The sequence below is a fragment of the Callospermophilus lateralis genome, chromosome 4 (genome assembly GCF_048772815.1).
Source record: "Callospermophilus lateralis isolate mCalLat2 chromosome 4, mCalLat2.hap1, whole genome shotgun sequence".
NCBI classification, from domain to species: Eukaryota; Metazoa; Chordata; class Mammalia; order Rodentia; family Sciuridae; genus Callospermophilus; species Callospermophilus lateralis.
In genome coordinates, this window is record NC_135308.1 from 63,725,288 (window position 1) to 63,746,205 (window position 20,918).

The 20,918-nt window shown below is 45.5% G+C and overlaps 1 protein-coding gene across 16 annotated transcripts in view; it reads left to right on the forward strand.

Annotated features, from left to right (window-relative positions):
• The window catches only part of Mical3 (microtubule associated monooxygenase, calponin and LIM domain containing 3), a 210,628-nt gene that overhangs the window by 164,693 nt on the left and 25,017 nt on the right, over positions 1-20,918 (forward strand). For 8 of the 16 annotated variants that reach the window (XM_076853912.1, XM_076853916.1, XM_076853914.1 and 5 more), the window contains 9 exons: positions 1,503-1,753; positions 3,711-3,800; positions 5,743-5,880; positions 7,121-7,183; positions 10,763-10,876; positions 11,709-11,855; positions 12,346-12,428; positions 13,578-15,414; positions 15,983-16,077. In XM_076853912.1, the coding sequence (XP_076710027.1) occupies positions 1,503-1,753; positions 3,711-3,800; positions 5,743-5,880; positions 7,121-7,183; positions 10,763-10,876; positions 11,709-11,855; positions 12,346-12,428; positions 13,578-15,414; positions 15,983-16,077 (2,818 nt within the window). Of the gene's footprint in view, positions 1-1,502; positions 1,754-3,710; positions 3,801-5,742; positions 5,881-7,120; positions 7,184-10,762; positions 10,877-11,708; positions 11,856-12,345; positions 12,429-13,577; positions 15,415-15,982; positions 16,078-20,918 lie in introns of those variants that run through there. The other 8 variants (XM_076853913.1, XM_076853915.1, XM_076853917.1 and 5 more) reach the window with 8 other exon arrangements.

Below are 20,918 nucleotides of genomic sequence, written 5' to 3' on the forward strand. Positions count from 1 at the left end.
TCACATGTATCTCAGTCTCTAAGTCAACATATACCAAGTAACCCAGTACCCCCACCTGAAATCACAACTTTGGTCTCTTTTATATGACTGTCCCCCAGCTGACTTTGGGATGTGACCAGCCCTCAACCTAGATCCCAATATTAATTAGACTGTCTACCAAAGACCTCAATCAGAATAGTCCAGGGGGTCAGAATTTACTTCACAAGGACAAGGACAAGGCTAGACCTCTCTTTGGATAAGATTCTTCCCCACACAGTACCGGAAGCATCCATGTTGAACGTTATTGTCTTCATCTGGGTCTGTTCACTGGCTTCCTCACTCTCAAACACAAATGAGCTATGAGAAAGTCTTCCCTGGATAGAGAGAGGACTGCACCTTAATAGGAAGCTGAAACTAAACCCACTTCATGCCTGATGCCTCTGGAGCTTGGGGCTCTATCATCCAGAGTTTGGTCCAGTGCTTTATTATGAAAGCCACATTTTCTTCGATCCAATTAAGTATACACTTCTCACCACAGGCAAAGTCTCTACTGAAAAAGATTCTTTAGGAACTATCAGACTGTGAAACAGGCCTGGAAACTTCTCCATTTGAGCCCATACCACTGTGGGGGGTGGAATTTTATTCGTGTCCTGCCTGTTATACTGCTTCCTTCCCCAGGGCAAAGAGGGATCATCCTAAAGGGCAGTGGTCAGGTTCACATAAGTTTTGCACATAGCACTGCTTCTGTTGCAAGCTGAGCTGGCCTTGTTCTGTGAAGGATACAGATGTGGAGAATGTAGCAGGTTGTCAGGCATGATGATGACTGCAGGGGGTTGGGTCCTCTCCTGATGGTTTTTTTGCTTCAGCTGTGCAGTGGGCAAGGCATTTACTGCCTTTTTACCTTTGTGTTCCCCACAATATGCAGCTCTGGGATTGGCACATTGTGAGGTCTCAAGGAACACCATGAAATTGGATCTGCTGCTTCTTCCCCCAGCCCCTGCCCCAGCACATACACACTCCCCACACTGACTGCAAGGCACTGTGTTTATTTCAGCGTCTTAGGGCACCTTCTCTTTCTCCCTCACACCTATGGTTCTCACAAAAGGCTCCTGACTGACCTGAATCAAGTTAGAACCGAGTTCTTCAAACCAGATGGTGGGTCAAGGTGAAAGAGGACTTTCTCTTCTCTCTCAATTCCAAGGGTTATGTGTTTATAGAAAAACAAGTCCACTGTCCCCTGCTGTGTTCTCCAGGTCCTCTGTGAACACTTACCCAGTGGTCATGGTGTTTACTAGCCTGTTGTGCCCCACCAGGCTGGGCTTTTTTGCTTGTGTGGGTCCATGTAAATGTTCACTTACAGATGTAATTCATCCTGCCCTATTTGTCACCCTCTTTCCATTCTTATGTTCCCTCCCACTTGACAGGTGCTTTGCTGGGACATATTGCCTCCAACTGTGGCACTGAATCTTCCCTTCTCAATTTCCTGGCATTCCCTCACTTGGTTTGTGTGGTTATCTTCATAGCAGTTCCGAGTCAGAAATGGAGGAAGAAGAGGAGGAGGAAGAGGAGGAGGAGCAGCTGCCCACTTCTGACCTGGGTGGTGTTCCTTGGAAGGAAGCTGTAAGGATCCACGCTCTTCTGAAAGGGAGGAGTGAGGAAGAGTTAGAGGCCTCCAAGAGCTTTGAACCTGGGGAGGGAGAAGAGGAGGAGGAAGAGGAATATGAAGAAGAAGAGGAGGAAGAATATGACGAAGAGGAGGAGGAGTCCAGTGAAGGTCAGAAAAAAGTCTCTTCTCCTAACCCTGACCCTGTCCCTCTGAAATAATCTGTCTCATGTATGAGAGTGACAGGTTTAATTGGCTGGAGTCACATGGACACCTCCCACAGAGCTTCAAAATAATCCTTCCTGTTGCTTCCTGACCTTAGGTACAGGGGCAGAGGAAGGATACCAAATCGGGCAGACAGGCCACTGTGGGAATAATGTCCCTGGTGCAAATTCAAATTTTTAATTGGAAGTAGAAAATATGGGCCAATCTAAGGATTTTGACCTAATTAGCCTACTCATTCCTGTCTTCTTCTCATTTCCGCCTCCTAAGTCCTTTAGTTTCAGTTATAGACATTGATTGTAATAAAACAAGGGAATTTAGCTTCCTAGAGGAATCCTTGATTTCTGATCTTGAGTAATGAAGACTGCTTTGAGCTAGATGCCCACCAGACAGGGTGCTGTCAGTGATACTCAGAATAACATTGTTGGGGGCTAGGGACATAACTCAGTTGGTAGAGTGCTTGCCTTGCATGCACAAGGCCCTGGGTTCAAGCACCAGCACCAGAAAAAAACAAAACAAAACAAAAAGAAAAGAATAACATTGTGGGGCCAGAAATCCTGAAAAAGAGCATCTTAATTGCAGAATTCAGTCATCCTGGTTGGTTCTGAAATAATTCTCTTAAACTCAAGGTTTTTTTCAATTTTGTCCCTCTCTCTGGCTCTATGTAACCTTGAGTGATGATGATGAACTTGCTGAATTTTAGAAAGAGAGGGTCATTCTTTCCCAGCCCTAGCTGTACAGAGGTCCTGTAGGAGGTGAGGAAGGAAGCAGCACAGGTAGAGACCTGACTCCCCTGCGGAGGTCTTTACTTTCTGTCCTGGGGACTCAGGACCAACGGATAGGAGGACATGGGCCTTCTAATTTCTAAGCCCCAGTTTCTCCCCAGGAGTCAGAGGAACAGATTAAATTCTGAACAGTGTGGGCACAGTGGAGTTGGTACATGATTGCTGTGCTGGGACTTATCTCTGCTTCTTCTGAAATTCGATGTGCTCACTACCCAGGCCCATCCCAGGGACCATTTCCTCTGACATTGTAATATTTAAGCCCTTCACAGACAGGGCTGTGGTTCACAAGCCAGACCTGACACCTGTGCAGTTTAAGACAACTATAAAGAGGTGGTGAGGATAGGATAACACCCTAATCATGAGACCCTGGACTTGAGTGGTCAGGGTCAGGGCACTTCCTCAGAAACTTCCCTGTGGAGTTTCTCTCCCTGTACTCCTGCACTCGCCCCTCTGAAAGTGGAGACCAAGGCTGGACCAGGACTTACAAGGCAGTATGCTTTACAGCCTATACTCCCCGCCCAGAATTTTTTATGAGCCTTGAGTAGGTCTGTGCAAGAAGGAGCTAGGCCCTGGCTAGAGCCTGAGTTCTCTCATTCTGCCATGTCTGCGGAGCCACACTGGTCCAGAGTTGCCTCCATGTTCCCCTAATTAGAGGAGGTAGTTGATGCAGGGGGAAGGTATTTTATTTGCTTCATTATCTCTGTGTGATTATTATGCTTAATGCCTTTTAGCTTCAACACAGCTTAGAGTCAGAGCTTTTTTCCATTTTCAGGAGAGTTTAGCCCACTTTCCCCTTATGAAGACTAACTTCTGGGCTTGGACTTAAATGTTAAGACCAGACCTATAGGGAATTGGGGCCTTAGCTAGAGAAACACATACTAAAATATTCAGTCAAACTCTAGACATTTCCAGGTGGGAACCTTGTGTTCCCAGCCTGGAGTATGTCTTCTGAGCAGTGGACTTCCACACCTGTGTAGGCAGTGACAGGATGCTACTATCTTGTCACTGAAGATAACTCTGCTTTCTATTTTTTTTCCTCCTTTCCGTTCCCTTTTCTCTCCATTTGTCCCCCTGCGGGATTCTTGATGCTGCTTGTGGGTGTCTGGCTCCCCCTGCTGTAGAAGGGGAGTATTGCCCCTGGGACAGAGAACTCCTGCAAGGCCAGTGGCTCCAGCATCTCTCAAAGGAAGAAGAAACGGGTACTTGTAAAGGTACCCACTTCGCTCCCCTGCCCACCTTCTCTCCTGGCTCCCTAGCAGCCATCCAAAATTTGCCTCCAAGAGCAGGTCCCACATGAAAAGATCTGTGCTTTTTAGAGCTATGCTGCACATATCTAGCTGGGCACCTGTCTCTGGGCCCAGCCTTCCCAGACAAAGTAGAGAATAGCATATTCCAGAAATGGAATATGGCCCCATTTCTATCCCTGTGGGTTTTTCTGCAATTTCTCCTTATCCAGTTAAGATTCAGTTTCTTCTCTAATGCAGAAAATCTTACAATGCGGCCACAGCTCTTCTGTCACCACCACCACAGGTGCCTTTAAACATTTCTCTGAGAAAGAAAGAAGTGCTGGCTTCATGCTGTTGATAAATCCCCAAGGCTGCATGTGGTAACAGGAAGCAGAACATTACTCAGGGAGAAGACTCACTCTCTTCCCTTGTTGCTTAGAAGGTAAAGAAAGGTCCTGCCTCTTTTCTTTTGACTTATCTTCCCCAGGCCTAAATCTGAGCTGTTTGGAGGTGTTGCTGTAATTCGGCCCCCTCCAGTACCATAAAGGCAGATAAACAGTCCTTGCAAATAGTCCTTCAGTCTATAGAGATCAGCAGCTCCAGTAAGGGAGCCCATGAGGGGCTAATACCCCACATTGATAGCATAGGTCAGCATCCACATTGGTGATCTTATTGGTTCTTCCAATCCAAATCAGAGGTTGTCACAAAACTAAAACCAGGTTGTCCAGTTAGATTATTGAAGGAAGGGGTGACATATACTCACAGATAGACACTGGCTCCTGCTAAGAATTGAAGAGTCCTTCAGATTGATGGCACCTGCTCTTGCTGCCTGAATAGTCATCCTTCCTTCTGTAGTATCCCCTCCTTCCAAGTTGCTAGCTATTCCTTTATCTTAACCCCACTGTGTAGCATGATGCAAGCCCTAATGATAGGGATTTCACAAGGCAGGGATTGCATGCAGATTCCACAGGCTCTGTCAGCAAGAATAAGCTGAAAGGACTGCCTGTGAGTCTTCATTTAACTGAGAAACCAGGTCTCATGTCCAGAGGGATCAGTAGGATACCAAATGGAATTTTAAGGAAAGGAGCTTTGATAGTTTTGATTGGGGGGGGATGGGCAAAGAGGTGTGGGTCTCCTCCCTACCCCTAAACTCCTGGAGTTTGGGGACTTCACAAGATAGAGTTCTGCTTCTTCCCTAAGCTGCTACCTCCCCTAACTCCATCCTCCCCAACATCTGTGTCCCTGGCAGACCCAGCATGCAGCATGAGAAGATTTCTTATGGAAGGGGCTTTTTTCTCTCTAGTAGAAGCTCTTACTGCAGAAAACAAAAACTACAATATAAACATAGTACATTTTAGTCCTATGTGAGTTGACTGGCTTGTGGCAGAATGGCACTGTCCCATCCCACCTTTCTGTTGTCACTTGACTGAAGTCTCAGAAGTGGTCAGCTTGGCAAGTGGTGGTAAGCACTTTGCTGTATAATCAACAGAAGGGGCATGAATGACCTAGAGGGCCTCATGCTGTGCTAGGTAATCAACCTGAGTTCTTATCACTCTTGGAGGAATGGCCCTTCAGAAGTCAGTTGTCATCTGCTTTTTCTCCACCTTGGCATTTGGATCCCTCAAAAATCATTTAGGATGAAAAGGGCGGCAGAATCTGCATTTGGAGTTGGAATGTGTGGTTCTCTTCACTGAAATTAATAGTACACATGAAGTTCAAAATGACTAATCCGAACTGAATGACTAGAAGTTACATGCGTGTGAGCACATGTTCTTGATTTTTACTTCTTTCTATTCAAACTGCTCCTGGCAAATACTGTAACTCTTCTTTCTGTTTCCTTTCCTGTGATGTTTTATCCCCTCCTTTTCTGTTTATTTTCTCCTTCTACCCTCCCTGTCATTTCCATCCCTTAAACCTGGCACATTAGCTGGGAACCACAGGCTACAGCAGATAATAAATCCAGCAGATCCCTTGGCGATCCAGGCTGATGTGCACTGGACACACATTCGTGAGAAAGAGGAGGAAGAAAGAATGGTCCCAACCTCTGAATCTTCCACTTCTAGAGGTAACTGCTTCAAGACCCAGGATCCCATGTGCTGCTGTCAGCACCTTTCATCCCTGCATTCCTTCCTGTTGCTATAGAGGACCTTTCTGCTAAGACCAAAGCCTCCCATTTTGATCAAAAGTAGAACCCAACAAAACATTACATTTTCTGCTGTTAACCCAGACAAGTGTCCTTGACTCTCATTTGAGGATATGTAAAGTTCTCTATGGATTAAGAGGTTGCAGGCTCCTTCTCCAGTAATGCAAAATAGTAAACTGAATTTGACCTGGGGAAAAATGAGAATTCACTTCCTGTCCCCCATATTTCTCGGCTGGGGTCTTCTTTGCCCACTCTATAGAACATGCTGGTGCTTTCCTCATGGAGTGTGTCTGAGTGTGACTGTGTATGACAGGAGGAGGAGAGGGAAGCATATTTAGAAGTAAAATTAAGAAGAGATATATATCAGGGAGGTTTCTAAATTCACTGCATTATTTTCAACTCCAGGTGTTAGGTGAGTTGGTCTCTGTTTCCCAATAAGATGAAAACGTACCTTATTCAGTGGTTTTTGTTTTGTTTTGAGACAGGGTCTCACTGTGTTGCTCAGGCTGGTCTCTGACTCCTTCTGCCTCAATCACCCGAGCAGCTAGGCTCCAGGTGCATGCCACTGCACCTGGCCTCTGGCTTCTTTTAAGGAATATCAATAATAGAAAACAAAGGACTCTGTTGAAGGATTCATTGACTGCATATCATTCCTCTCACCTACCCATCTTCCAATATGGACCCTTGGTCATCACCTCTGTCTGGCTCATGTAGCTTCACATATTCTTTGTGCCTATTACAGGCCACACACCCTTCAAGGCTCTGGGTATACAAAAGGGATGCTTCCTTGCCCTCGTGAAACTTAGCCTTTAATACACTATTTTATCCTTCCAGCCCCCAACTCTTCCCTTGTAGGTAAGACCAGCCTCTGTTAACAGCTTTTGCAGGACTTTAGATACCCAGAAGCTATGCTGAAGTTGATGTGAGAGCCCCCGCTGACCAGGGCACCTGACTGACCTACGGCATCGACCAGGAGCATCCTGCAGCCTCCCTTGGGTTTTCTCTCAGGATAATGGCGGATCATTACCCCTCATCCATGCCAGACAGACCACTCTCTGCTCAGTTTCTTTTCTGTTTTAGACTTTATGAATGACCACAGCTCTCCTCACTGGGAATGCTTACTGCTGTGTAACTTTGTATTTATCGTCTGTTTTAAATTCAGTGCCTGGCCTTCCTTCCATACGCCGTGCAGCAGTGCAGGCCTGGCTGGAGACGGTCTCTGGAGGTAGTCGGTGATGTTTGATCTTTTCCCACTCACCATAACCTTTCTCTTTAGGCAGCTCTGCTGGTGCCTTAACACTAGAACTCTGGTCCTGTCGCTGGTGCATGCGAGGGTGGAGCCAGAGGCGGGTGGGGGCACATGCATGCCTCACTCAGGCAGCCCATCCTTGCATGGACCAGAAGTGCATCCCACATTCTACAGGGCAGATTGAAGGAGAACATTAGTGGAGACAGAACTTGTTCCGTTAATAGAGGTTGGATACAATGACCAAAGCTAAAGGAACCTTTTTTAGCACTGAGGTTTAAGTATGTAAAAAAAATAGGTAGTAATTGAGTATGAAAACAGAGGAATCAAAATAAAATTCCATAAACCTACCAAAATATCACAGAAGGAAACAGTCAAGACTCAGGGGCAGAGGGCATTTACAAGAATTATCAGAAAGGAGGGGAGGGCAAAGGACTGGTATTATACAGCTAAGGGAAGAGGGTACAAGCAGGACATACTAAGCTACAGGTGTCTCTTCAACTATTTATGCCACAAGATAATTGGCAAACCTTAGTTGTCTTTCCTAAATTTTTTCTGGAAACATTTCTCAGTGAGGGGGTCTATGTGAATTTTGGGCAGGCTGTTCTTTCCATTGCAGGATGTTTATCCTTGGCCTCTGTCCTCCAAATGTTGTACTGTCTCCATTCCCAGCCTAGTCGTATAACAACCAAAGACATACACATATTTTCCAACACTGTTAGAAGGGGAGGCAGCATTGCCTGCTGTCTGAGGAATATGGCCTTAGCAGTTGCATCCAGGATGGGCAGGACTGACACACATGGATCTTAACCACCAGGCTCTTACCATTCCAGCCTATTGTCTTCACCAGCAGCAGGAAAAACAGATAAATGTCAGGAGGAATCTTCCCAGTGTATAAGAGAAAGAATGCCATCGGGTGTCTGGTTCAGCTGGCCCTGAGCCATCAGCCCTCGACATAGGAGCTGCTGAGAATTTCTAGTTAGTGTGCATCCAGATGACAGAGGGATAAGGTGGAGGAAGGGGCACTTCCCAGCTGCCACCTGAAATAAACAGCAATTCCTGGCTTTTGTAGTGTGTAACTCATCAACTTGTGTGGCCGCTTCTATCACCCTGCACTTCATCTTAACCTAGATTCCATTCGCCAGTTTCATTGCTCAGGCTGCGTCTCCTTCAGCATCTGCTACTGCTGCATTGATAGTTCTCCCATGTTTATTTTTTGATGTATGTGATAATTGTTCTTTTCAAGGTACTTCAAGAAGTATAGAACCTTACCCTTCTGATTCAACAGTAGAGGTTTCTTAGTAGAAACTCCAAATAGGAGAACCACATGAAGGACCAAGGGATCAGGACTGGGACGGGCCATTCCAGGGAATTGGGGCAAGCTGGGGAGTTCTATGGAGTGGTCTTTGTGCTTGCTTCCAGCCTACTTGCCAGCAAAAGTATATCAGTGTCTCTTCTACCACCTAAATGCTAGGCATTCACATATTTGTTCAAGCAAATAATGTTAGTCACAAAAGACCCCCCCCCTTTACCAGATAGGCCCAGATTCTGTTCCCACTGATCTATTTGGAGTAGGTTTGGTCTTTATATGGTATAGTGCAATGATGAGCAGACTTTCCAAGTATAAAGCTCAATTTGAGAAGGGGCCTAGGTGCTTTAGATAGGCTTTTGTTTGCCTCATAAATCCCATTCCCTGGTGTTTGGTGAACTATCTTCCATCAGTGGCCAAAAGCAATGTGATTGCTCAGACCTATAGAAGCAACTGAATAGTTTTTCCCTAGAAAATGTTATCATCCCAGGAGAGGGTACCTTGGCATTGCCAGCTTGCTGGTTGCTCTGATGTCTCAGAGGGAAGGGCTTGGCATTCACAGTTCACCAGCCTAGAACTTACTCTGGACAGTATCCACCATCCCCGGAATGCCTGTCTGCTCCATTCTAAACCTCTTTCAACAAAAACTAAATTTGAACCACTCTCTTAAAAGTTATGCATAAAAAATAAGTACACAGCTTAAGGAATTTTTTTTTCCCTATACCGCAGACTTCATCCAGGAACACTTCACCACTGAACTACATCCCCAGTCCTTTTAGATTTTTATTTTGAGGCAGAGCCTCACTAAGTTGCATAGAGCCTGGCTAAGTTGCTGAGGCTGGCCTTGAACGTGTGTTTCTCCTATCTTACCCTCCCAAGTCACTGGGATTACAGGCATATACCACTGCATCCAGCTCAATTTAAAGAATTATTAAGGAATAAAACTCATGTAATTGCCACATGATCAGCAGTTTCAAAGGGCTGCTCAAACTGTTTCAGCACATTGCTTCTTGACATCCTATCACTAGACTGCAGTCACTAATTTGGTCTGTAAAGAAGAAAACTTCATTTTAGGGCATATGGCTATTATGTGTTCTATCCTCTCTCATTTTCAATTCAGCTTTTTTAAGAAATTTACCTGAGTTTAGCACTCCCATACCTTAGACATGTAATTAATTTTGTGTATTCTTTTCCCTATTAAAAAAAAAGTGGGGAGGATTTACCCTATTTATTTATTCTTTATTTAAGGAATTTACCCCAGCTGTGCCACAGCCAGTTCCTGTACTCCTTCCCCTACCTTGGGCCTGGAGGGGCTGAGGGGGGCCGGGCAGGTTGGACTCAGGCTTATATGCAAATCGAAGCATAACTTTGTTTCTTGAAATTAACCCCTTGGGGAATGACTGAAGGGTGGTTGTGCTTGGAACCCTAGAAGGAGCCCTGAGGACCCCTGGCAGATGGGTGCTATCAGTCTCAGGGGACTGTCTCAGAATCCTTGAGACAGTACTTGTTGCTTTCCTCACTGCTCTCTCTTACAGTCCACTGTTCTTGCAGGTGCAGATTCTTAGTATGCAGAGTTGGGATGCGTGGTGTGTGTGTTTAGGGGCTGGTTCCTTAGGAGAAATGAAGTGATTGAGTGCCTTGCTTCATTTTGTAGCACCAAAGGGCTACTCTTGACTCCAAAAAAGGAACTTTACATATCTCCTCAGTTCTTCTCCCTTGTTCTTTAACAAAGTGTTTCTCTCTAAGTTATCACAAGAAAAGCTGCAGCTTCTACCAGTGGGAAGGGTGGAATCCTCTCCCTCAAAGGTAGAGGGAAGAAACAATCCCTCAAATTGTATCATTGTGAGAATTAAATGACCCCTGACTTCAGAGGTAGTTAGGAAAGTATCTGAACTTAAGCACTGATAGCTGGAAGCTAGTGTTACTGCTGGAGCTTGATTTAGGTGCCTGTTGGGCCTAGGCAGTGACATTTTACCTCTGACCATCTTGGACTTGAGACTGTTAAAGCAAACAGTCTATGGGAAAGAGGGAATCTGGCCAGGCCTTCAGCTGCTCTTCTCCTTCCACTTGACCCTACTCACATTGAAAAATGGCCTGGGCCCTCCTCAGTACCCACACTGCTTTAAGAGCACTCCCCACGTCCATCCAAGTGGATTTCTCTCTTCTCCAGTAACCCGTCTTTCTCCTGCATAGACATCCTTTTCCTGTCTTTTCTTTTCTTCCTTTCCTGGAATACCTCTGCCTTACAGCCCCATTGGATGAGAATGACCTGGAGGAAGATGTGGACTCGGAGCCAGCAGAGATAGAAGGGGAGGCAGCAGAGGATGGGGACCCTGGGGACACTGGTGCTGAGCTGGATGATGGTATGGGGCCCCAGCCTCCCTCTCCACTATGGACAAAACCTGTTTCCCATAGGGGGAATGGCCTGAGTGGTTAGAACTTAAGAATGTTCAAGAAAAATCTACTTTAAAGCAAAAGCTCAAGGGAGTCAACTGTTTGGCTCCCTGGGTGATTCTCTGTTCCATCAATGACTTACACTTGTTTTGTTTCACCCACCCAGAAGCCAATCTCCTGTGTAGCCTGTGTGAATTGAGTTGTGGTTGAGAGCTGAGCAAATTTTAGACTATTCAGGGCCTTTAATCCATTAGATGCCCTTTGGCATTGAGAGACAGGGACATTTTAAATAATTTTAAGAATTGTCTCATTGGGCAAAAAGGAACAGGGACTAGGCTAGACAGAAATGAGAATAAAAGTTGAGGTTAAGATCATGAGGGATTATAGATGTAGTCTATGGTCTGGGCTGGGGACTGGTGAAATAACAAGAAAGATAAGTCCAGGAAGCAAGGCCCGTTTTTCCACAGGTGTAACCCAAGCTTTTCTTCCTGTCATGCCTTCATATGTCATGGTGCTATTTTGTAAAGTAAGTGGAGTACCACAGGCTTCAATGAGACCCCACACTATAGAGGGCAATGTACCTTGCTTCAGGAAAGTGCTTTGGCTGAGTCTCTTGGAAGCATTCTCAGAAGGCAGGGTCTGTTGCTGAATAATAGACAGGGCTCACCATCACAATCCAGGCCTTGCACCACTGTGCACATGTGTCCATCCAACCATTGGGCCATGAGAGTAAGAGATAGAAAAGGAGTGTGGCCTGGCTCACGATTTGTGCCAATTTGTGTCCCTTCCTCCCTCCACTAGATCAGCATTGGTCTGATGACATCCCATCAGATGCTGAAATGGAGCTTCACTTGCGACGCCACCCTGAAGTAGAAGCAGAGTTAGAGCTGAGGGTAATAGAAAATGAGGAGGAAAAGCCATCTGCCTTACCAGTGCAACAAGAAAGAGGTAGGTCTACTGCTACCAGCAGGAGACAGCAGCTTCCAGAATGCCTATAGAAGCCACAGGGCAGGCTGGGTGGCACAGAGTCAGGGCCTTTAGTTGGCCCAGGGCTCCACTCCTCCTCCTGCTCTTCCTGTCTGCCCTGCAAATGACTTCAACCAGCAGTTCCTTTCCTTGTGTTGTTTGGGATCATGAAAAGGTAGAAGGTCCATCTCAAAGCTTGGGACCCAGATTGTACACACAAAAGGTTACTAGTTCTTGGGGAAGTGAATTCCAGGAGTCCTCTCACTCCTGAGATGTCTTTTTTCTAGACAAGCCTGAGTACAGACCCAGGGACCCAGCATGCATTGGTTCAGCTAAACCTCTGCTCTCCCTGCCTCAGCAGTCAACTGGATGTTGTATGATGCCCTCCACAGAACTTCCTGGGGGCCCTCTTAGTGTGAGTGGGGCTGGTGGGATGGTTTCCTCTTTTAAATCCTGTGTCCCTTCTTTTCAGGTCCTTCTCAAGTCTCCAGCCCCATCCAGTCCCCTCAGGAACAAGCCATTCTTTATACCCCAGCATCCAGCCACATAGCAGAAGTAAGTATTTGGGACTCACTGTGAGGGACAAGGGACTGATGGAACTCCTGTCTTTGGGCCCGTGGTGTGAGCCCCTCAAGAAGTGGAGGTGAAGTAAACTGCTACCCCCCCCATTCTGAGGAAAATTACATATTTTTCACTCCTTGTGTTAAGTGGGGCTGTTGATTATATAATAGGAGTGGTCTTGGGATTCTAACTCAGTCTTCTTGATGTATGGACAAATTTATTTTTAAATTAAAGTCATATTTATAAGATCATGGGTTTATTATAATAGATATATTTTTTCTTTATGTTAAAATAAATGTATAACTATTTAAATACTGTCTGGAGGACAGATCAGGGTGGTAGGCCAAGACACTAGACCTAGGTTTTTGGATTATGACAGCATGTCATCATTCAGTGATTTTCTTTTTTTTTTTTTTCCTTCACTGTACTGAGGGTGGAACCCAAGGCCTGACACATGCTAGACAAGCACTTCTTTACTGAACAACATCCCCAGATTTTTATATTATTATTATTTTATTTGAAAATAGAGTCTCACTAATTTACCGAGGCTATCCTTGAACTTTGAATTTTCCTGCCTCAGCACTACTCTGCCTCCCACCCAATTAGAAGTATGTTCCACTAGCGATTTAGTGATTTTTTTCTGCGAAACAAGAGCTTTATTTTACTGAGATACTGAGATAGGGCTATAATAGACTCTGTGTGCATCTTTAAGCTTCCTGGGAAAGGCAATGTGATTATAAAACATCTGCACCTAGTAACTATTTTAAATCTTACAGTGCTAGCCCCTGTGATGGCATGTCAGGGATCTTGGAGCTTTAGGAACTGCTGGTTGGGGTGAGAGCCAAATTCATTAGTGTTTTTCTGCCATTGTTCATTTCAGTGGACAGAGAAAGTAGGGTGTGTTTGAGATGAACCAAATCCTGAAGGCTCAGACTATTCAAACTAAGAGGGGTTCTAAAAATTTGACAAGTAGAGCAGAAAATGAGGAAGTTTTTCCTGGAGCCATTTGAATCATAGATAAAATGATAGAGAAAGAAATTTATTTCAACATACACAGGCCCTTTGAGAGGAAAATTCCATAAAGAATGTTGTTGACCATGAAAATGTTCACTTCTAAGCAGCTTCTTTCTTCCCTTTCTGTAGGAACCCCAAACCCCACTTGCCTCTGTTGCCACCAAGATGAAATCCCCTGAGGAGCGCTTTTTCCCTGATCCTCTGCTCCCCAAAGAGAAGCCCAAAGCTGAAGCTCCCCCGGATCAGAAGACTGCACCCCCTCCCATCCGGTCGCAGCCTGTATCTCTGCCAGAACCAAGGACACCTACCTCACCTGTGAGCTCACAGTTTGTGGCTCAGGTGGCCCCTTCTGCATCCCCTTCCACCCAGCTCCCTATTTGCTCCCAACCTCAGCCTTCCTCAGAGGCCACCATCCCATCCCCCACTGAGTCCCCCATACGCTTCCAGCCTGTTCCAGCCAAAGCTTCTACCCCTCTGGTCCCCTTACCTGTGAAGAGCCAAGCTGATCCCAAGAACAGACTGGACAGCCCTCTTGCTGTGGATGAAGCCCTGAAACGGAATGACCTGGTGGAGGAGTTTTGGATGAAAAGCGCTGAGATCCGCCGCAGTCTGGGACTCACACCTGTAGAGCGAAAGAAGGGGCCTGAGCCCAGCTTCCCCTCACCTGCCTTCAAGCCAGTATCCCTAAAATCCTTTTCAGTTGAGAAGTCCCCTCAGGATGAAGGACTTCATCTTCTGAAACCTCCATCTGTTCCTAAAAGGCTGGGCTTGCCAAAGTCAGATGGTGAGCAGCCCTCCCTGCTGACTCCCAAATCTCCATCTGACAGAGAGCTGAGAAGCTCCCATGAAGAGCGGAGGGATCTGTCCAGCAGCTCTGGCCTGGGCCTTCATGGGAGCTCCTCAAACATGAAGACCTTGGGCAGCCAGAGCTTCAACACCTCAGACTCCACCATGCTCACCCCACCTTCAAGCCCACCACCACCCCCACCCCCAGATGAGGAGCCCGCCACCCTCCAAAGAAAGCCCTATCAGATATTTGAGCGTAAAGAAACTGAGCCAAAATCCTCCATTATCCCACCTCCTCCACCTGCCACATTTATGCGGCCCCCACGAGAGCCTGCCCAACCCCCCAGGGAGGAAGTGCGGAAGTCATTTGTAGAGAGTGTGGATGAAATCCCCTTTGCTGATGATGTGGAGGACACCTATGATGACAAAACTGAGGACTCGAGTCTGCAGGAAAAGTTCTTCACACCCCCTTCCTGCTGGACCCGCCCAGAGAAGGCCCTCCACCCACCCCTGGCCAAAGAGAATGGACGGCTGCCTTCTCTGGAGGGTAGTGCCCAGCTGCAGAAGAGGGGACTGCCCTTGGTCTCTCCTGAAGCTAAGGAGCTGGCTGAGGAACGTATGCGAGCCCGGGAGAAGTCTGTGAAGAGCCAGGCACTGAGAGACGCCATGGCCAAGCAGCTGAGTAAAATGCAGGAAATGGAGATGGCAGCTGGGGCCTCCAGGTCCCGCAAGGCTTCCTCAGCACCCTCCCAGAGCAAACAACTTTTGACGGAGTCCTCCAAACCCCCAGGTCTCAGAGGCTCTGAGGAGCCCACTCTGAAGCATGAAGCCACTAGTGAGGAGGTCCTTTCACCTCCTTCAGACTCAGGGGGCCCAGATGGTTCTGTCACCTCTTCTGAGGGCTCCAGTGGGGAGAGCAAGAAGAGGTCATCCCTCTTCTCCCCCCACAGAAACAAGAAAGAGAAGAAGTCCAAAGGGGAGGGCCGACCCACAGAGAAACCCAGCTCACGCCTTCCAGAGGAAGCAGCCACCAAACCCAAGTCCTTGTGGAAGTCAGTCTTTTCTGGGTACAAGAAGGAAAAGAAGAAAAAGGGCGACGAGAAGTCCTCCTCCAGCACCCCATCCAGTGGAGCTACTGTGGACTCTGGCAAGCACAGGATGTCTCCTATTGTAAGAGCAGGTACATCAGCAGCAAAGAGATCTTCATAGGACAGAGTGTAAGGGGTACATTCTTGGGTCATTTTGTTGTTCTCAAAAGATCCACTTTCTCTTTTTTTTGAAAGCAAGTTTTATTTAAAAAAAAAAAAAAAAAAAGAAGAAGAAGATCCACTTTCACATGCTGGTGGCCCAAAGGTTCTTAAGAGAGACGGGAACTGAACCATGAGTGCCCTGAGCATTTTCCTGCCTCATAAAATAACTCTAAAATCAGCTTAAAATTAGATAGGGTAGTCTTTGGAAGTTGGTACCCTTCCTAAAGTCACATTACCCCAAAAATGGGCCTGCTTTTGAGTGGGGCAGAGGGCACTTTTGCCTGGTGGTCCCGGACAGGTGTCCAGAGTTATCGTCTCTTCCAAGTGGCTCTGCCCCTGAAGGAATAAGCATCAGAGCCCAAGCTCATTGCACCCCAATGTAAGAGGAAAATCACTTAAACTTGAAACCAAACCTCCAGCTGATCTGCCCCAGCTGCTCGAATGAGCATGGAAGTCAGTGTTGTCACTGCCCTCACTCTGCCTCTTTTTACCTCACAGAGCTGCAGCTCCGGCGCCAGCTGAGTTTCTCGGAGGACTCAGACCTCTCCAGTGATGACATCCTTGAGAGGTCCTCCCAGAAGTCCAGGAGAGAGGTGGGTGGATCCATTCACTGGAGGGACTTTGGTGGGCTGGCAAGTCTTGGCCTCTGGTAAGGTAGAAAAACAGGGAAAGCCAATCTAACCAATCTCAAAAGCCAATCTCAACCAGGGTGGAGAATGAGTGCATTTCTATGATTCCAGCAGGCAGACAGTGGAATGCTGATCCCAGACCAGGGTCAGAAGAAGAGCCACAAAATCTTCCCTCAGGCCTTTTAAAGGGGAGAGAGGTATTTGCTTTCCTGGCAAGAGTTCACTCATTCAATTCCTGTGAAGGAAGCTAGAGATATTCCACATGGAAACCTTTATGTTGCCTTTAGGAAACAACCTGGCACTGTCAATTCTTTCTCTCCTCAGCAATCCATGCAGAGCAGTATCTGTCAGGATCCAAGCAAGGGGACAAGGGTTGCTCACACTCCAGGGTCATAGAGGCTGGGATAGAGCACCAGGCAGTAGAACAGGAGGTGGGACCAGGATGCTTACTCAGGAGTGGGCCTCATCATCCTGCCTGCTTGGTAGATTTGTTAATTAGAGGAGGGTTTTGTTTGTTTGTTTGTTTGTCTGTTTTCCTGTTTAAGAATTGATGTAAGAAACTGACTTGGGTATGTGTCAGGTCTGACATGGGCTCTCTTGCTGCTCCAGAACTTAGGAAGTATGGCCACTCAGGTCTCCTAAGAAGCAAAGTTCTCTATATACAAAGTCCCTTCATCACTGGCTTCCTTTGGTGTTCATTTAGTTTTTTTTTGTTGTTGTTGTTGTTGTTGTTTGTTTTTTTTTGTTTTCCAGGAGTCTTATAGCTTTGTCTCAATACAGTGAAGTTGGAGGAGGGAGAACTAGAGAAAGTTCTAGTGGGGCATCTATGTGACAACAACAGTGTTTATATGGGAACTAAGATCCATAAAGGGCCTCCGCAACAAGACAGGGGCAGTGATGCTCTGTGTGAGCCCAGCTACATCTTGCCCTCTGTCTAAGACAGAGCTAGACATTACCTTTCCAGGGGTAATAGCCCTGCTGCCCCTTACCTCCCTTTTTGAATAAAAATATACCCAGAATATCATGTGCTTTTTTATGTATATATTTTTAGTTGTTGATGGACACAGTCTTTTATTTATTTATTTTTATGTGGTGCTGAAGATCGAACCCAGTGCCTCATGCATGCAAGGCAAGCACTCTACCACTGACCTACAATCCCAACCCTCATGTGCTTTTCTGACAAGGCCTTTTGGAACTTTGGCTTGAGTCCCTCTTCATCAAAAACTTTAAACTAGTAGCCAGTACACCAACCAGAGAAGTCCATGGTGGTTCTGTGCCTCTCTCTGTACCAGTTCACAAAGATACCTTCTGAAACCTGCTTCCAAGTTCCTCCTCCCAGCCTGATTCAGTTCTTAATTACTTGGAAAACTGAGCCAGACACGGTGGCACAACCTATAATCTCAACAACTTGGGAGTCTGAGGCAGGAGGATTGCAAGTTTTAGGCCAGCCTCAGCAACTTAGGCCCTTAGCAACTTGGTAAGACCCTGTCTCAAAATAAAAAATAAAGAAGGTTAGGGATGTAGCTCAGTGGTAAAATACCTTAGGCTCAATCCCAAGTACCAAGAAATAATATTAATAATAACTTGTCAAGCCCAAAGTTGTTGCACATGCCTATAATTCCAGGAGCTTGAGAAGCTAAGACAGGAAGATTATGAGTTCTAAGCCAACCTCAGCAAAAGAGAAGTGCTAAGCAATTTAATGAGACCCTGTCTCTGTAGGGCTGGGGATGTGACTCAGTGGCTAAGTTCAATCTCCAGTACCAAAATAATAATAATAATAATAACTTGGAAAACTGGAGAAAGATGGTCAGCTTACTTCCCTTCTCAAATCTTGATGTGTTTGTCTCTAAGGCTGCATCAGCTCTTTCTGTATTATCCTAGAAGAACCTAAAATGACTATTGTCTCCTCCTGCTTCACCTATCTACAGAGTTAGGTCTCATATGTCACTACCAGGCCAGCAGTGAGTTAAGGCCTAGCAGTCTTGTATGTTTTCCCTTGAGGGTTCAATTTATGTGCATCCTGTTGAGTACCCCCTGCTGAATCTCCTAGGCAGAACTGTTGGTTCTGAACTGAGGGTTGCTTCTGGATTTGCATGTAGGTCTCTAAATACATTGGGGGTGTCTTGGAATTCTTTTTTTTTTTTTTTTTCAGTTGTAGATGGACACAATACCTTTATTTTATGTATTTATTTTTATGTGGTGCTGAGGAGCAAACTCAGTGCCTCACACATGCTAGGCAAGCACTCTACCACTGAGCCAAAACCCAGCTCTGTCTTGGGATTTTTAAGGAGGTCTGTGAAGAAAGGAGAATGTTTCTCTTAACCTCCTTGGTGACCGTGCAGATGTTCAGATAGTTCATGTCATGTTGGTCAAAAACATACAGCTGTGGGGCTGGGGTTATGGCTCAGCGGTAGAGCGATCACCTCATACATGCAAGGTCTTGGGTTTGATCCTTAGCACCATATAAAAAAAATAAATAAATATTAATAATAAAGTTTAAAAAAAAAACATACAGCTGTGATTGCTATTATGGTCAAGTTTCTCCACTGCTTCTCCACAAATTAATGAAGCTTGTTGACAGTATGCTGATCAGCAGTCTTCCCACATTTGGCTATGCCAAGGCCATTATCTCGGTTCCACCTCCCATTGACAATAGACTTTCATAGGGCCTCACAGGCACCAGAAACAAAGAAATTCACTTCCCTATTCTTGTGAGCGAGTCAAGGACCCCATTATAGATTCCTAGAACCACAGGACTATGGAGACCTCACATACCAGGCATACTCTATAGGGACAGGGCCATTCACTAGAGATCACACAGGGAATGTGGAAGACAAGGGAGGGCCTACGAGGCTGCTAACCCAGGTCCTGCCATGACGTGGAGGTGGACCAAGTGAAAGCAGATCACCATGTTTTCAAGACATGGAAGCTAAGGCAGAACAGAAACAGCTATAAAGGATGCTTTTAAAACAGTTAAAGAGGGCTGGAGTTGTGGCTCAAGTGGTAGAGTGCTTGCCTAGCACATGTGAGGCGCTGGGTTCGATCCTCAGCACCACATAAAAATGAAATAAAGATATTGTATCCATCTAAAGCTAAAAAATAAATATTTAAAAAAAACAGTTAAAGAAATTTGATCATAAATGGTGTAGTATGTATAAATGTATCATCCAATCAACATCAAGTTTCTTGCAAGTGACAGAGGTACTGTAATCATGTAGGAAAATGTTTCTGTTCTTAGGAGGAAGTACATGCTAATATTTTTCAAGGTGAAAGTTTATGGTATCTACAAATAATTCAGAAAAAGAAAAGATTATAGCTGTATATTGTGGCATACACCTGTAATCCCAGCAGCTCAGGAGGCTGAGGCAGGAGGATCATAAGTTCAAAGCCAACCTCAGCAAAAGCAAGGTGCTAAGCAACTCAGTGAGACCCTGCCTCTAAATAAAATTCAAAATAGGACTGAGAATGTGGCTCAGTGTTCGAGTGCCCCTGAGTTCAATCCCTGGTACCAAAAAAAAACAGAAAAGAGCTGAGGATGCAGCTCAATGACTCAATGGTAAAGCACCCCTGATTCAACCCCAGGTACCAACAACAACAAAAAAGGTGTGTATGCATGTAATATAAAGATTACATACATGCACACATGCCTATGAAACATGCTGTAAAATGTTAACATTGGGGAAATCTAAGTGATAGGTATTCAGCTATTCATTTTCTTTCTCTTTCAACATCTCTGTAGGATTGAAATTTTTCAGAATAAGAAGTATAAGGAGGGGCTGGGGATGGGGCTCAAGCGGTAGTGTGCTCACCTGGCATGCGTGGGCCGCTGGGTTTGATCCTCAGCACCAAGTAAAAATAAAATAAAGATGTGTGTCCACCGAAAACTATAAATAAATAAATAAGAAGTATAAGGAGCAAGGGAGCTAAAAGTAAAAATGGGATTTGGCTTGAATGAAGAGGCCAGGCTCCCAGCCACAGAGCCACTGTGTAGCAGAGATGGAAGAGATAGCTCCCCTTGTATCTCAGACACAGCCCTGAGTCAAGCACTGGTGAAGCAAGTGACAGGGTCTTTTGATAATAATAAGGAAAAAAAAACTAAAAATAACTTGTATTTTGGGGCTGGTTTGTGGCTCAGTGGTAGGAAGCTTGCCTAGTATGTGTGAGGCACTGGGTTCTATCCTCAGCACCGCATAAAAAAATAAAGGTATTGTATTCCTCTACAACTAAAAAAGAAATCTTTAAAAAGTAATGATAATAACTTTTTTGTTTGAAAAATGCAAGTGCAGGATTTTTTAAAACACCTACAGCCCTGTCAACAAGAAATAACTCATGTTGACCTCTTTTCTTTACTTCCATCTGACTTTAAATACGACTAACTTGGCTGTTTCTTGGCCACCCTGGCCCATCCGAGGGTGCTGGGCCTGCTCTCTGACAGCCTCTCTTTCTGTTTCAGAGCCACAATGTCAGTTCTTGTGGCTGGCCTCATCTCTTGAGCACATGAAAATTGTGTCATGATTTCATTCTGAATTGGTACCAGTCCCAAAAATGGGTAAATTATAGAGAAGGAGGGTGCTGCCCTGTCCCCATAATATTTACAGCAGCCAGGTACAGTGTCCATGCTGTTCCTTAAGGTATAGTTACCTAACCTATAATCCTACTATGAGTTCTTCCCATGCTATTCAAGGACATCATTTGTCCTTTCCTTTTTTAAAACTAGCCTGTTTCTAATAATGAAAATCTTCCTTTCAGTCTGCTTTGTGAAAGTGAGTTTGAGGCAAGGTGCCTATTCTGAGAGGCAGATTCAT